Source organism: Seriola lalandi, unplaced genomic scaffold (assembly GCF_002814215.2).
Source record: "Seriola lalandi dorsalis isolate HSWRI2012SDOR001 ecotype SW California unplaced genomic scaffold, Sedor1 jcf7180002054879, whole genome shotgun sequence".
Classification (NCBI taxonomy): Eukaryota; Metazoa; Chordata; class Actinopteri; order Carangiformes; family Carangidae; genus Seriola; species Seriola lalandi.
In genome coordinates, this window is record NW_019525432.1 from 1,142,555 (window position 1) to 1,154,854 (window position 12,300).

Consider the following 12,300-nt stretch of genomic DNA (forward strand, 5'->3'; position numbering starts at 1 on the left):
TACTAACAAGCTGATATAATTACAGTTTTAAAACACTCTTTGAGCAGTTATTTTTCAAAAAATAAAAGTTAAACTTTGAAGTAACATAATGTCTCATATGTGTATAAAAAGAAACCCATCTTTAAGTTGTGATAAAACACCTATACTAATATGATATATCATCATTATTATATTTTTTAAATGAAGTAACGGTGCATTTCTATTGTATATGTATGTCTTGAATAAGTATTTTCTCACATGAATGTATATAATCGTACTCGACAGCTCACGAGATCTAACGTCCCATGTGACCCAAACGCAGCATTACTTATTTCTGACTGCACTGGAAGGCACCACAAGTCCATCCTCCCCATCAGCAGTCTGGTCAACAACATTTCTCCTGGAGGACTCACCAGCGAACTTCACCGACTCTCTGTACTTTAGAACACCCGACATGGATGCCCTCAAGTCGGCTGGGCGAGCTATCATCCGGAGCCCGAGCATGGCGAAGCAGTCGTGGACCTCCGGCAGACACAGAAGTAAGAAATAACTTGAGAGAAAAACGTGGTGTTTATTTTTTTTAAAGCAACATTTTCCAGTGTCGGCGTGCTAAAGTTTTGCTTACCGCTGTGCCCGTTTTACCTTAATTAACACGGATAGTCAATAAATACTATATTGGTTAGCTAACTTTACCAAAGCTTCTTGTTTCAAAAGCGAAAACATGGAAAATGTTACGTCGCCGACAAAGATGAAGTTTGACTTTTTTTTTTTTTTTTACTTACTTTTGTTAAGAAGCGACTTTCCTCGTATTTGTTTCTATTTTGGGCGAAATTAGTTTCTGTTTTATTCTGTAAGGGCAACAAGTGTGTTTGTTTGAAGTGCGGTTTATTATGTTCCAAGCAAAATTCCGGAAATAAATGTTATTTTTCAACTTAGCAGAATAAAGTAAACCACAGAGCCAACAAAACGTGACACATGCCATTAAGGGAAATAGTCTTATTTGAAATGTTTGTTTTATTTTAAGAAACGATTAAGATTACAAGAATAATATTTTCAACAGGTTTTCCTCATGTGGCCCATTAAAGCAGTATTTTGGATTTGTGGATAATCCCAGTCCTCAGAACACCCTCCTCTCTCCACTAACACCACCAAAGGGAAGTGCAGAGGTCAGGATCAAAACTAGAACTTACAGTGAGTTTTGTGTCTTGCTCAAGAGCCCTTCAGCAGGACAGGAGCTTGCCCACACTGCAACATTAACATGAAACGCTTTTGAGGCCACTCCGGCGCCCATTGTCGCACTCAAGGGCCACTTTGTAAGCTAAATCTCACTTGATCCTGACCGGGTGGCAGAGGGAGCCTGAAAGCTCCCCTGCCTGTATCCAAGAGGACACGTCAGGAATGCTGCAGGTCAGTCGGTGCACGGCCCCTGTTGGCTGGAGCTCAAGCTGGCCTATTTTAAATTCCATCAGAATGGCCTTTATAAAAGCATATAGGGTTAGTAGAAAATGCAGGGTGGGCTACATAAATATCCCACATTAGTGCATGTAACTTCAGGAGCGTACCTGGAAAATTAGTAATGCCTCAGGAATTTGAGAAGCACTCTAACATGCCAGCATATAACTGTGTTAATGGATGAGGGTCAGATTTTAATGTAGTTACTTCTGCACGGTTATCAGCGGCTGCAGTTACATCGGCCAACCTGATTGCTGATTGTAATCCATCCAACTGACTGTTCTCTCAAAAATATTTACAGTTAATGACGGGTAAATAGAGTTGATAGGCTTTATATTGCGTCATGTTTAAATGCTCTGTAAAGGGCAGCTGCACCTTCCCTTTTTATAATGAAGCAGCACTTTACCAGAATGTACTCTCAAACAGAGAGTAAGGCATGCGAAATAAGTACAAATCTTAAAATAAAACAGGGCTTTTTGTGTATTGTATGAGTTCCAAACCTGTTTTTTAAATTCATAAAATTTCCTTCAGAATGAGCCACTCTATCTCGAATGAGGTGTTTTGCATGAGGCAATCTGACTTTAACTGGGCTCTTACTCTGATTATTAGTGGAATTACGAGCTCCTTGTGAATGCAGCTAGTGACCCACTTGTTATAAAAGTAGTATATTGTAGTATAGATTACAGGGTCTTCTCTGGGCTGCAGGGCACACATTCCTCACCATCGTTGACCCATATCGCCCGTGCCCGACTTCCAGCCCTGACTCCGGCCTTCGTGACCAAGTCGGGTATGACAGGTGAATGCAGCAGGACAGAAAACCAACAGTACTGTGGCACCTGAGGAAAAGGAGAGCCTTGTAGGTACACATATTGCAGTAGTGGGGCTCTATATGTTATCTGTGTGCATACTGTGGGATTGCATTGAGGACAGACCTATTCAACCACATGAGGGCTGCCCCATTTTTAAATGGCAGTGGCCTCCTCGCTACCCGCTCTTATTGCCCTGGCTTGGTCGCCCTAGACGACCTACGCCGGCATACTGCCAGCGCCAAGGACCGACCGGAGGGTGCTTGTCTGCAGCAAACAGCCTCTTTCCAGGGACCTCCTCAAATGGAAGTGTGTGACTGTGCCCCTACAATGACGCGCAGTAAGGTGAATCGCTGCCAGAATTGGAATAGTTCTTCCCTGTTATGAAGGAGTTATTTCACCAAAGCGTGGGACTTGCTCTCAGTTTATCTTTTCTCCTTCAGTGAGGAGCTTGCTCATGGGCGAGGCTTTTTCCCCTTTCTGTTTGCACTGTTGTGTTTCTGCAATTGTTGTCAGACTTCCCCTTTACTCCACTGGCAGCGAGAAACCAGTTGAATTTGACTTTGCGCCTGCATCTCACCTGGCGTGACATGGCTCGCCTCTAGTCTGGCGTGCACTGTGGGCACAGATACGGGAAGATGTGTGATGGGGGGGTCCCAGAGTGATTTATGTTTCCTTGTGGTGTTGAGATGTATGTATAGGTTTACCAGTTGGTTCCTGCCTGTTGAGCAAGTCAGGAGCTCTCTCAAAACTGAAGAGAGAACTCGCAAAGTCTTCAAGACTGATTTTAATTTGTTTTCGTAAAATACAAAAAAATAAAAATAAAAACACAAATGGTTCAATACTTTTCCAGTTGCAATGAGAATGCAGAAGAACCAGGGAATTTCTGAGGGGGGAAAAAAATGAACCTATCTCACCTGATTTGACAACACTTCTTTAAGGATCCATATTCTCTTATGTCCAGTGAATCGGGTCTGTTTATTTGGTCCATACAGTCTAACGGCAGATGAGTGAACTTCGGGCTAAATGCCTCTGAAATGTTTGTTTAACTTCTTAACATCAGAGCAACTCATGTTATCACTTATGTGTTTACATTTTTCTTCAACAGCAGGAACCCTCACATCAGCTCAGATGAACTTGGATTCCTTGAAACCTGAATATTTTTTTTTGGGGGGGGGGATGGGGGCTGTGTGGACGTAGATCAGTGGAACTAAAAGAAAAGTCAAATGGTGGCAGAAGTTATGTTGTAAAAAAAAAAATAAAAAAAAAGTTATTTGGCTTCGAGTCCTGTTGTGGGCCTAAGTTGTAGAAGTGCGGTTGGTGGTTTCCACAGTGACTCAGTGTTTGGTGCTGACACACAAATCAGCCAGGATGTGAATTGCCTGTCAGTTGGGTGCTTTTGGGTCAGCACGTTTGTTGTCAAAGTGTTCAACAAAGGCTTTCTTTTTTACACTTTGATGCATGAAACGGATACTCATCCATCAGTGTTGAGTTTGATGGATGAGATGACTAAAGAGACTAAGTGTTGTCTTATCTTGTGTTTGAATATTCCTTTTTGTGTTTTTCCTGCTGTCATCGAAGACACTTCCACTTACTCCGCCATTAGAAAACTCATGATTTTTTTTTTTTTACACTCAAAAATTAATCTCTTAACACAGATGGTGGGGTCGGCATGTATTCGCAGCAGAGTCACCTGGGTTTAATTGGTCTCAGTTCACACGTGCACACAGCTGTTACCTGTCATGTGTCGCTGTTGCTGACCTTTGATCCCAAAGCTCTCCACATTCCCTGGCTGAGTGGTGCCTGGTACCTGCACTGTTACTTTTCTTTTTCTTTTTTCTCAGGATACACAAAACTGAAAACTGATTCTGGCACTCAGAAGGGGGTTTTTGTCCTGACCACATTGTGAGAACATGCAATGAAACCTGCTTCAGTTCAAACCTTCTGGGTTGGAATGGAAAGTTTTGTTGTCCCATCATTAGTAGTGGTGAAGCACTGGCATACAATACTTGGGATTTGGGGAATTTTGTTATGGTTCATGGTTCAAGCTAAAAACTATTTTTTTTGCAATTATCAGCCACTTGGTCAAAATATGTTGTTTCCTTTTTTTTCCAAAAACTTGTATTATTTGAAATCTTTTTTTGTGTGTCTGTGTGGCAGAGAATTTCAGTTCAACAATGGGTGCACGTAATTATCCTTCACACTAACAAGGGCTCTGCCAAATCACCACTTACAGCCATAGTGAAACCCATGGGCAGACATTATTTATAGCCTGAGCCAAAAACACATCACAGGTTGTTTCAAACAATCCCTGGATCTGCTGCTCTGGTCTTATAAATTGGTAAGTGACCAAGACACAGGAGTTCTAGCTCCCACAACTACTCACTGGAGCGTTTTTTAATCATTTCTCCTCCCCAAAAAGAAAAAGGGCACAGAAGAAAATCTTATATGTATTTAAGTTTTAGCGTTGTGGTGCCTTAGATGGCAATGTGAGTTGTTTGGTTGGTGTATAGTAACTTTAGTTCAGAGTGAAATATCTGAGCAACTAATGGATGAATCGCTATGAACATTTGAGCAGACATTCATGGTCCCCAGAGAATGAATCCTGACTGACTTTTTATCTGGTGTCACCATGAGGTTCATGTTGGTGGTTTTAAATGAAATGTCTTTAATTGATTGTCATGAAACCTGGTACAGATTTATTTGTCCAGCACTTAAGACTATGTCCACATACCTGTAAAAACTAACAACATTCCCATCAGCCTCAGCTGCACTTTACTTTTAGCACAAATTACCAAACGTTAGCATGTTAACACGTTAATATAAGATGCCAAACATGGTCAACATTATACCTGCTAAACATCAGCATGTTATCAGCTTTGTCACTGTGAGCATTTTGCTAACATTAGCAATAAGTTCAAAGCACCACTGTGTCCAAGTACAGCCTCACAGAGCTGCTAACATGGCTGTAGACTCTCATTCTGATGCGCCTGTCCTTCAAGCCTTTGACAGCTGAGTGCAGAAGGACGTCTTGTATGTTTTAAACTGGAATTCAAGAGTATGAAATATCCCAAAATTATTCAAAACACAGTTTTAAACATCAAATTATTTTAATGGAGGGTTCTTGGGAAACATTGAAAAGTTCTTGGCATGAAAATTGTCATATTTAAGTAGAGTAACATCCAGCCCTTAAAATAACCATCTTTTTCCGGCTTCAGTCCAACAATGCCTCTATCAACCTTTAAAAAACCTCCATGTCAGTCTAACTTGACAAACCACAGCCGCCCTTCATTTATAGTGTGTGTTCACATGTGTGTGTGTGAACATGTGTCTGCATGAGTATGTGGTATGCGCTACATCCCAGAGGAGCAAAATGCTAGGAGGATGAATTTCTAGGTAATGGTGATGTTTTTTTCCGCTCTTGCCTTCTCTTACTCTTCTCCCCTCCTTTTTATTCTCTGAGGAAATCTCTGTAAACACAGCCACGGGGTCAGGGCCAGACAGCACCGCTCGAAAATGATAAGAAAGCTGCACGGAGGTAGCAGCTGTTCTTTCAGCAGTAACAGTTTTGACACTCCTCATTCTTTGCCAGTGAACATATTCGGCGTGCTATCTTTTTAATTTTTCTGTAGAGGTTAACACAAAAGTTGAGACAGTGGAGCACTTTCAGAGGGACGCCTGTGGCCTAGTTTTGGGGGAGATTAGTTGTGTTACTTTCAGAAGAGAAAACCACACTTTCCTCTTATCACGGTTTGTCAGAGTCCATGTATCTTTGCTCCAGACTCTTTGCCTTTTTATTGTCAAGTGCTATAAGTTGTTTGGGAGTTGAAATATTTACTTTACATCGACAGTACCTCTGACCTAGATACCCTGTTTTGCCTTTCCACTTCAGGGAACAAGCAGATGAAATGGCTCAACTTTAAGTTCAACATGGGCTGTTTACATTTCCTCTGATTTGTGTTTTTCTGAAGTCCCTTGAACGTTCTCACGACTCATGTTAATTTTGGAACATGAAATGGAGAGAAAAGCAAATCTGAGCATCTGTGAAATATTTGATGTTTTTAACTTGATGAATGAGGACAGGATGTTTCCTGGTGATCAATGTATTGACCCACTTTTTCCTTAAAATGTGCTTCTCTCGCTCTCTCTCTGTAGAGCTTCCAGAGAACTGGACTGACACACGGGAGACCATCTTAGAGGGCATGACCTTTAACCTTCGTCACCTTGGCATGACACTAGTGGACCAGCCCAGGGGAGAGGACCTGTCAGCTGCTGCTGTGAAGAGGATTGTCGCCACGGTGAGAGCTGGTTTAACAAGCACAATGTCGTTGTTTACTTTTCTTTTTTTTCTCTCAAAGAACTTTTTATTGAATTTTGAACAAATGGACAGAGTGGAACTTTTTGTTTGAGTTATAAACTGAATAGCAGATCTTTTCAAGACTTAGGTTGTTTACTGTCTTCATAAAGATTATTGCTGCGTTGATGTCGCGTACGAAGCATGTTGCCATTGTTGCTTGAATCGGTTTCTTCCCCATAATGACCATGTAGTTTAAAAAGTGATACGGAGTTTTTAAAGAGGTTTAATAAGCCTGAGTTTGTGAATATTTGTTTCTCACTCATGGATGACTATGTAACCTTTTAGTTAAAGGAAAACCGCAGAATTAGGACTGCAGGGTTTTTCACTGACATTGTCACACTGGTAAAAACATCTCATATCACTTAGACACGGTAGGTTTTGATCAGTGTGAAAGTGAAATCTGGGTTATTCATGAATAACCTACAGATTTCATACATTTCTACACCGCTTTGAGTACTTCTGTGTAAATATTGGATGAAAAATGGCTTCACAGCTGCCGTGTGTGCTCTGTTTGCATGGTCCAACACACCAAAGATGGGTTCATAGTCAGTGTAAGGGGTTTGCAGAAGTCCCGCCGTAGCTACACATGGCGTAGGTTGCGACTAAGAGCTGAGTGTTGCATTCACCCATTGATAGCACCACAGCAATGGTAAACCCATGTATTTTACATCTTACATGATCATTCATTCATTAATACAGAGCTGTGATTATGGTGAGCAAAAACGTTTACAGTGGAAATGACTTTGCCAGATGTGCCACTGAAAAGGAGAAAACAACTGATTCTTTCTTCAACTCATGTTGTCGTCACTGTCGACAGTGTCTGCTGCCGTCTGTGGGAGAAAACACAGGCAGCTCAATTTAACCAGTCGCACTTGGTATCTCTAGAGCTGCTGTAGCTCCAGCAAGTACATATATGTATATATTTGTTAGCACCAGGCAGCTACATGTGAGGGCTCTGTTGCTGCACTATAACAACCTTAATGCAGAGCTACATATCAAGCCTTACATGCTGTCGAGCAAACTTCTCTTTACCATTGTCCCTCTAACAGGCCAAAGCCAGTGGGAAGAAGCCTCAGAAAGTTGCTCTGAAAGTTTCCCCTCAGGGAATCGTGCTGTACGACAGCTTGAACAATAAACTCCTGGAGAACGTCTCCATATACAGGTATGTGCACAGCAGTATCTGTGGTATTTAACTGTGTTAAGCTGTTAGTGAGAATAATGCTGTGTAGCTGTTCTGGCACGTGACTTACTTATCCCGCTGAAATACCCCGTATGTTGTTTGTCTAACCTGTGACCTCTGGCCTGCAGAATATCCTACTGCACAGTGGACAAACTGCATGATAAGGTGTTTGCTTATATCACTCAAAACACCCTCAACGGGACCCTGGAGTGCCACGCCTACCTCTGCCCCAAGAGGAAAGTGGTGAGTTGCTTGACCACGGTATCAGTGTTTTTATGTTTAATTTATGAATGGTTGAATAAAGAGGCAGCACAGTGATTTTAAATTCAGCCAACATCAGCAGTTTCCAAGTCAGAGTTCAGTGTACCTTTCTCTGTAGTTTGAGTGGGTTTAGAATTAAAAATCAAAACTTGCTGTAGTTTCAACGACCTGAGTTGGACGCCATAGTGTGTTTGTATGAAACTGTGACTCCCAGCAGGGCCCTCTTCAAGCTGCTAATGAATGAACATCATAGACACCATTTTTTCTGTAACATTGCTCCTCTTCCTCCATCCTTCAGAGGAAACCCTAGAAGTCAAGCTCCTCGAGCCTTCTGTCGTCTTCCTGTGTGTTGAAATACAGAAGGGCACTCTTCCTCTCATCTTACCTGCAACCACAATTATCCCTTTTTCTCTCAGGATAACATGATGATACTCAACTTCCTCAATACTTGAATCCCTCTCATTAGGGGTATGGAGATAGTGCTGATGACCTATTTCTGTCCTCTGCTGTAGCAGCACTGACAACTTTGATATCACTATTGAAAATAACTTTTTCAGTTTCATTCTGATGTCTGCTTTTTGATTCAAAATGCATTCAAGTTCAGTTTTTCTTTTTTTTATACAATATTACAACATTTAGGCAGAATGACTATAACCTGTATGATAACATCCTCATTAGCTGTCTTGCACTGACAAGCATAAGCCAGCTTCATGGCTTACTAATGTAGCAACAGCAGCTGACAGCGCTATTCTGACGAGGGAGAAAATGATATGCAAGTTTATTTACTATGAGTAAATTTACTCACTAGAGCTGCCTGACTGACTGACTGCCTCACAAATAAACATAAAATAAGTTTTTCCAACGGGCTTGCAGTTTTTACCACTCAGTTACATTGCTGCTGATTCTGCTCTGCGTTCTGGGGTTACTGTATTCTTTGGTGGACAAACTATGCAAAAGTGAAAACTGATGAAACCGGCCCAGTGAGGAATCAGCCAGCTAGAAATTTCACTCTCACAACAACAGGATCAGTTCACAGAATGAAAGTGTCTCATCTCTAATGATCTCCAAGAGTTATTCTGACATAAAACAGGAGTCAGTCAGTCTATACTCAGCTGAGTTTCAGTGTTGATGGTTGGTGAATGTGAATGCACTCTTTCCAGTAATGGTCTGCAACAAAGTGAATTTCTCTCCTGTTGTCCAGGCTCAGGCAGTGGCTTTGACAGTGGCCCAGGCCTTCACAGTAGCTTTTGAACTCTGGCAAGTGGCAAAAGAAGGTAGGCACCTCACCCTCCAAGTCCTGGAAATGACAGACACACGCGCGCACACACACACACACACACACACAATGTCCAACTACCCCCCCACACACGGACTCTGTCCATGGAAGAGTTGTTTCATCAGTGTCTGAGACTACTAGTGTTTGTACTGAATCGACTCTGACACTCCAAGGACGTTGATATCTGCTGCACAGTTGCAGTAAACAGGTCTTAACCTGCTTGTGTCATGTCTCCTTGCATCTCTTTTCTAGAGAAAGGGAAAAGGGTGAAGTCTGGTTCAGCCGGAGAAGGCAGCAGTAGTTCCCGTTCGGAGAGATCCAACAGCTTGGGGAGCCTGAAAGGGACAGGTAAAAACAAACGTCTGCGGCCAGGCTGAGTGAGGCGGCACTCATGGTGCTTTGAATGCATGCTAACATGCTCACAATGACTTATATTTACCATGTTCGCCATGTTAGTTCAACATGTTAAATTGCTAATGTTTGCTAATTAGCACTAAACACAGATTACAGCTGAGGTTGACGGGAATGTCGTCAGTTTTGAAGGCGTTTGGTCGAAGTATTGTACAAATTAACATTTTGACCTGGTGATGGCTCTTGATGAAAGGTCAACAATTACTATTCATTCTTGGGGTAACATAGATGAGTATACCACGGCAATCCATCCAATAGTTGTTGAGGTATTTCAATAAAATCCAAAAATGTCAACCTCATGCTGGCATTAGAGGAAAGGTCAGGGGATCACCTTCATCATTACATTTTATCCTCATGGGACCGCGAACGTCTGCAGCAAAATTCATGGCAATCCATCCAAGATATTTCACTCTGAACCCTAAATGTCAACCTTATGTTGGCACGATATGAAAAGTAAGGTGATCACCAAAGTCAGGAGGATTTATCCTCTGGAGATCATGAATTTCTTCAGAGCTTCATGACATTCAGTAGGGCAATGTCACTAGCTAGCAAGCATGCAAGCAGATTCAACATCATGAAATGAATTCACACATCAGAAACGTCATCCTCACCACTCTTAATGCAGTTCTCAAAACAGTTCAGGCATTTCCCGTAACACTGACTCTACCTGTGCCAGAGCCACTAAAACAGTAAAAACATTGTACATAAAGTCAGCAGTTTGCGATCAAATGAAGGGCATTGTACTTACTCCAACCGACAGTATGTGGCTTCTCTCTCATACATATTTGACGAAGGTTTTTACGTTGATTTGATTGAAAACACAAATGCATTGCAGGACAGTATAAAGGTGAATGAGAAGTCTGTAATTGTGACTGATGAACAAAAAGACTGTGAATCGTGAGAGTCAGATAAAAAAATGCAGCACCACAATGACAAAACATCTTTTAGTAGTGAATTACACAAAATGCTAAATGCAGAACTGTTTTAGAGAACTGCATCAATATTTCTGAGAAAGATACTTGTGATGTTGTGTGAATCGCCTCGAAGCGAAAGAGGAAAAACATAAATGTTCCAAGATGTTAACTTGCTGCTTATCTTAATGTTAGTGTTGAGTTCATGGTTCAGCTGAGGAGAGATGTTTTAACAGAAAATAAACCTTTTCATTTAGGTGTGGACACGGCCTTTCTCCTCGTCATTTCGTCCCTCATTAGTGTTAACGATCTGTGAACAGCTGATATGTAACGAACGCTGAAGCTTCACTGGACCGTTAGCATGGCTGTAGACCGTTACTGATTTTACGTTCAGTACTATAGATGGATCACCCGTGTGTGGTAAAACAGAGATTGATTGCCCCTCCCCCTCTTCACATCTAGATGCTGCCACACACAACCTGTTGGACATTGAGGACGGCGTGAATGTTGCAGTGGAGACCAATGGGAATACAGAAGAGGATCAGCTAGACAACCACCGGCCCTCTGAGACCAATAACAACCCCGCCTGGGTAAGACTCTCCTCTTCTTCGGCCCATCGGACTTAACGTGATGCAAACTGGTTAGAAATGTTGTCCGATGTTCGCCAGTGCTGCAGAATGTCGCCATATAACATGACATTAAAACCCAGAGGGAGCAAGGGGGCTAGAGTTTGCTGAGTCCGGCAACTGCACCGACGGGGTATCACCTCTGTGACAACCGCACTTGGCCCTGATTGGCTGAAGTTTTCGCTGACACGCATGACGTCGTCTATGTTTTTATTCTAAGAACTTCAGACCTTTTTATATCTCTCTCCCGGGGGGAAGCAGTTTATTTGATCTCCTCCTTCTAGCAGCTCATTTCTTACATGTGAACATCATCACTATGGTTTTCATTTCCAAGCAGAAAGCTGTAAAAACAGTTTAGTTCAGAAGTTTGTTTTTGTAAAAGAAGTAATGACGTTGTAGGTCATATTTTTATCCTTAAGATTTCTCTTCTTTTCACCCTCCTGGCAACATGGTGGCTCTTGTTTTTTTTTTTTGTTTTTTTTAAACATTATTTGAATTAAATTTCATGTGTGTCAAAAGACTAATGTAGACTTGTGTCTAGCCTGAAAATGTATAGATCAACATGTTTTTGGGTGAGTAAACAGTGTTTATAGGTTTTGCACTCATATTTTTTTAAATAAAAAAATTAAAAAATGGTGAACAGCTGTACACACCGTGAGATCAGCCGTGGTCGTGAGCTCACTGACGCTGCAGGAAGTATTTTGTGCCCGACTTGGGCGACTGGCTTTTTAAACTCCACCCCTGCAGTCACCGGCAGTTCATGTTGACCATCAAGTCAGTCAGAGTCGAAAACGAACGCAGCTCTTGCTCTGAGCTCTGTGTTGCAGCTGTGATGATGGCAATTCTCTCTCATCTCTCAAGTCTCCTTTAAACTGAAATCTTGATATTCATTTTCCATTTGAAATTGTGAGTCCAGTCCGATGTCTGTAGGTCATGTAAGTATCCTAAACAATGAGATGAAATATCTTACATTAGTTTAAAAATATATAGCATAAGAAAACTTTCATTTAAACGTCTTGAATCAAAACGTAAGTCTGTTTG

At 41.7% G+C, this 12,300-nt stretch overlaps 1 protein-coding gene across 1 annotated transcript in view; it reads left to right on the top strand.

The window, feature by feature from the left end:
* Nucleotides 1-335: 335 nt before the first annotated feature.
* Nucleotides 336-12,300, top strand: part of ldlrap1a (low density lipoprotein receptor adaptor protein 1a) — a 14,893-nt gene continuing 2,928 nt past the window's right edge. Inside the window, exons 1-7 of the mRNA XM_023428509.2 lie at nt 336-518; nt 6,393-6,535; nt 7,644-7,756; nt 7,903-8,017; nt 9,237-9,309; nt 9,564-9,659; nt 11,096-11,244. Of these exons, the coding sequence (XP_023284277.2) occupies nt 434-518; nt 6,393-6,535; nt 7,644-7,756; nt 7,903-8,017; nt 9,237-9,309; nt 9,564-9,659; nt 11,096-11,244 (774 nt within the window). The 5' untranslated portion in view covers nt 336-433. The remainder of the gene's footprint in view (nt 519-6,392; nt 6,536-7,643; nt 7,757-7,902; nt 8,018-9,236; nt 9,310-9,563; nt 9,660-11,095; nt 11,245-12,300) is intronic.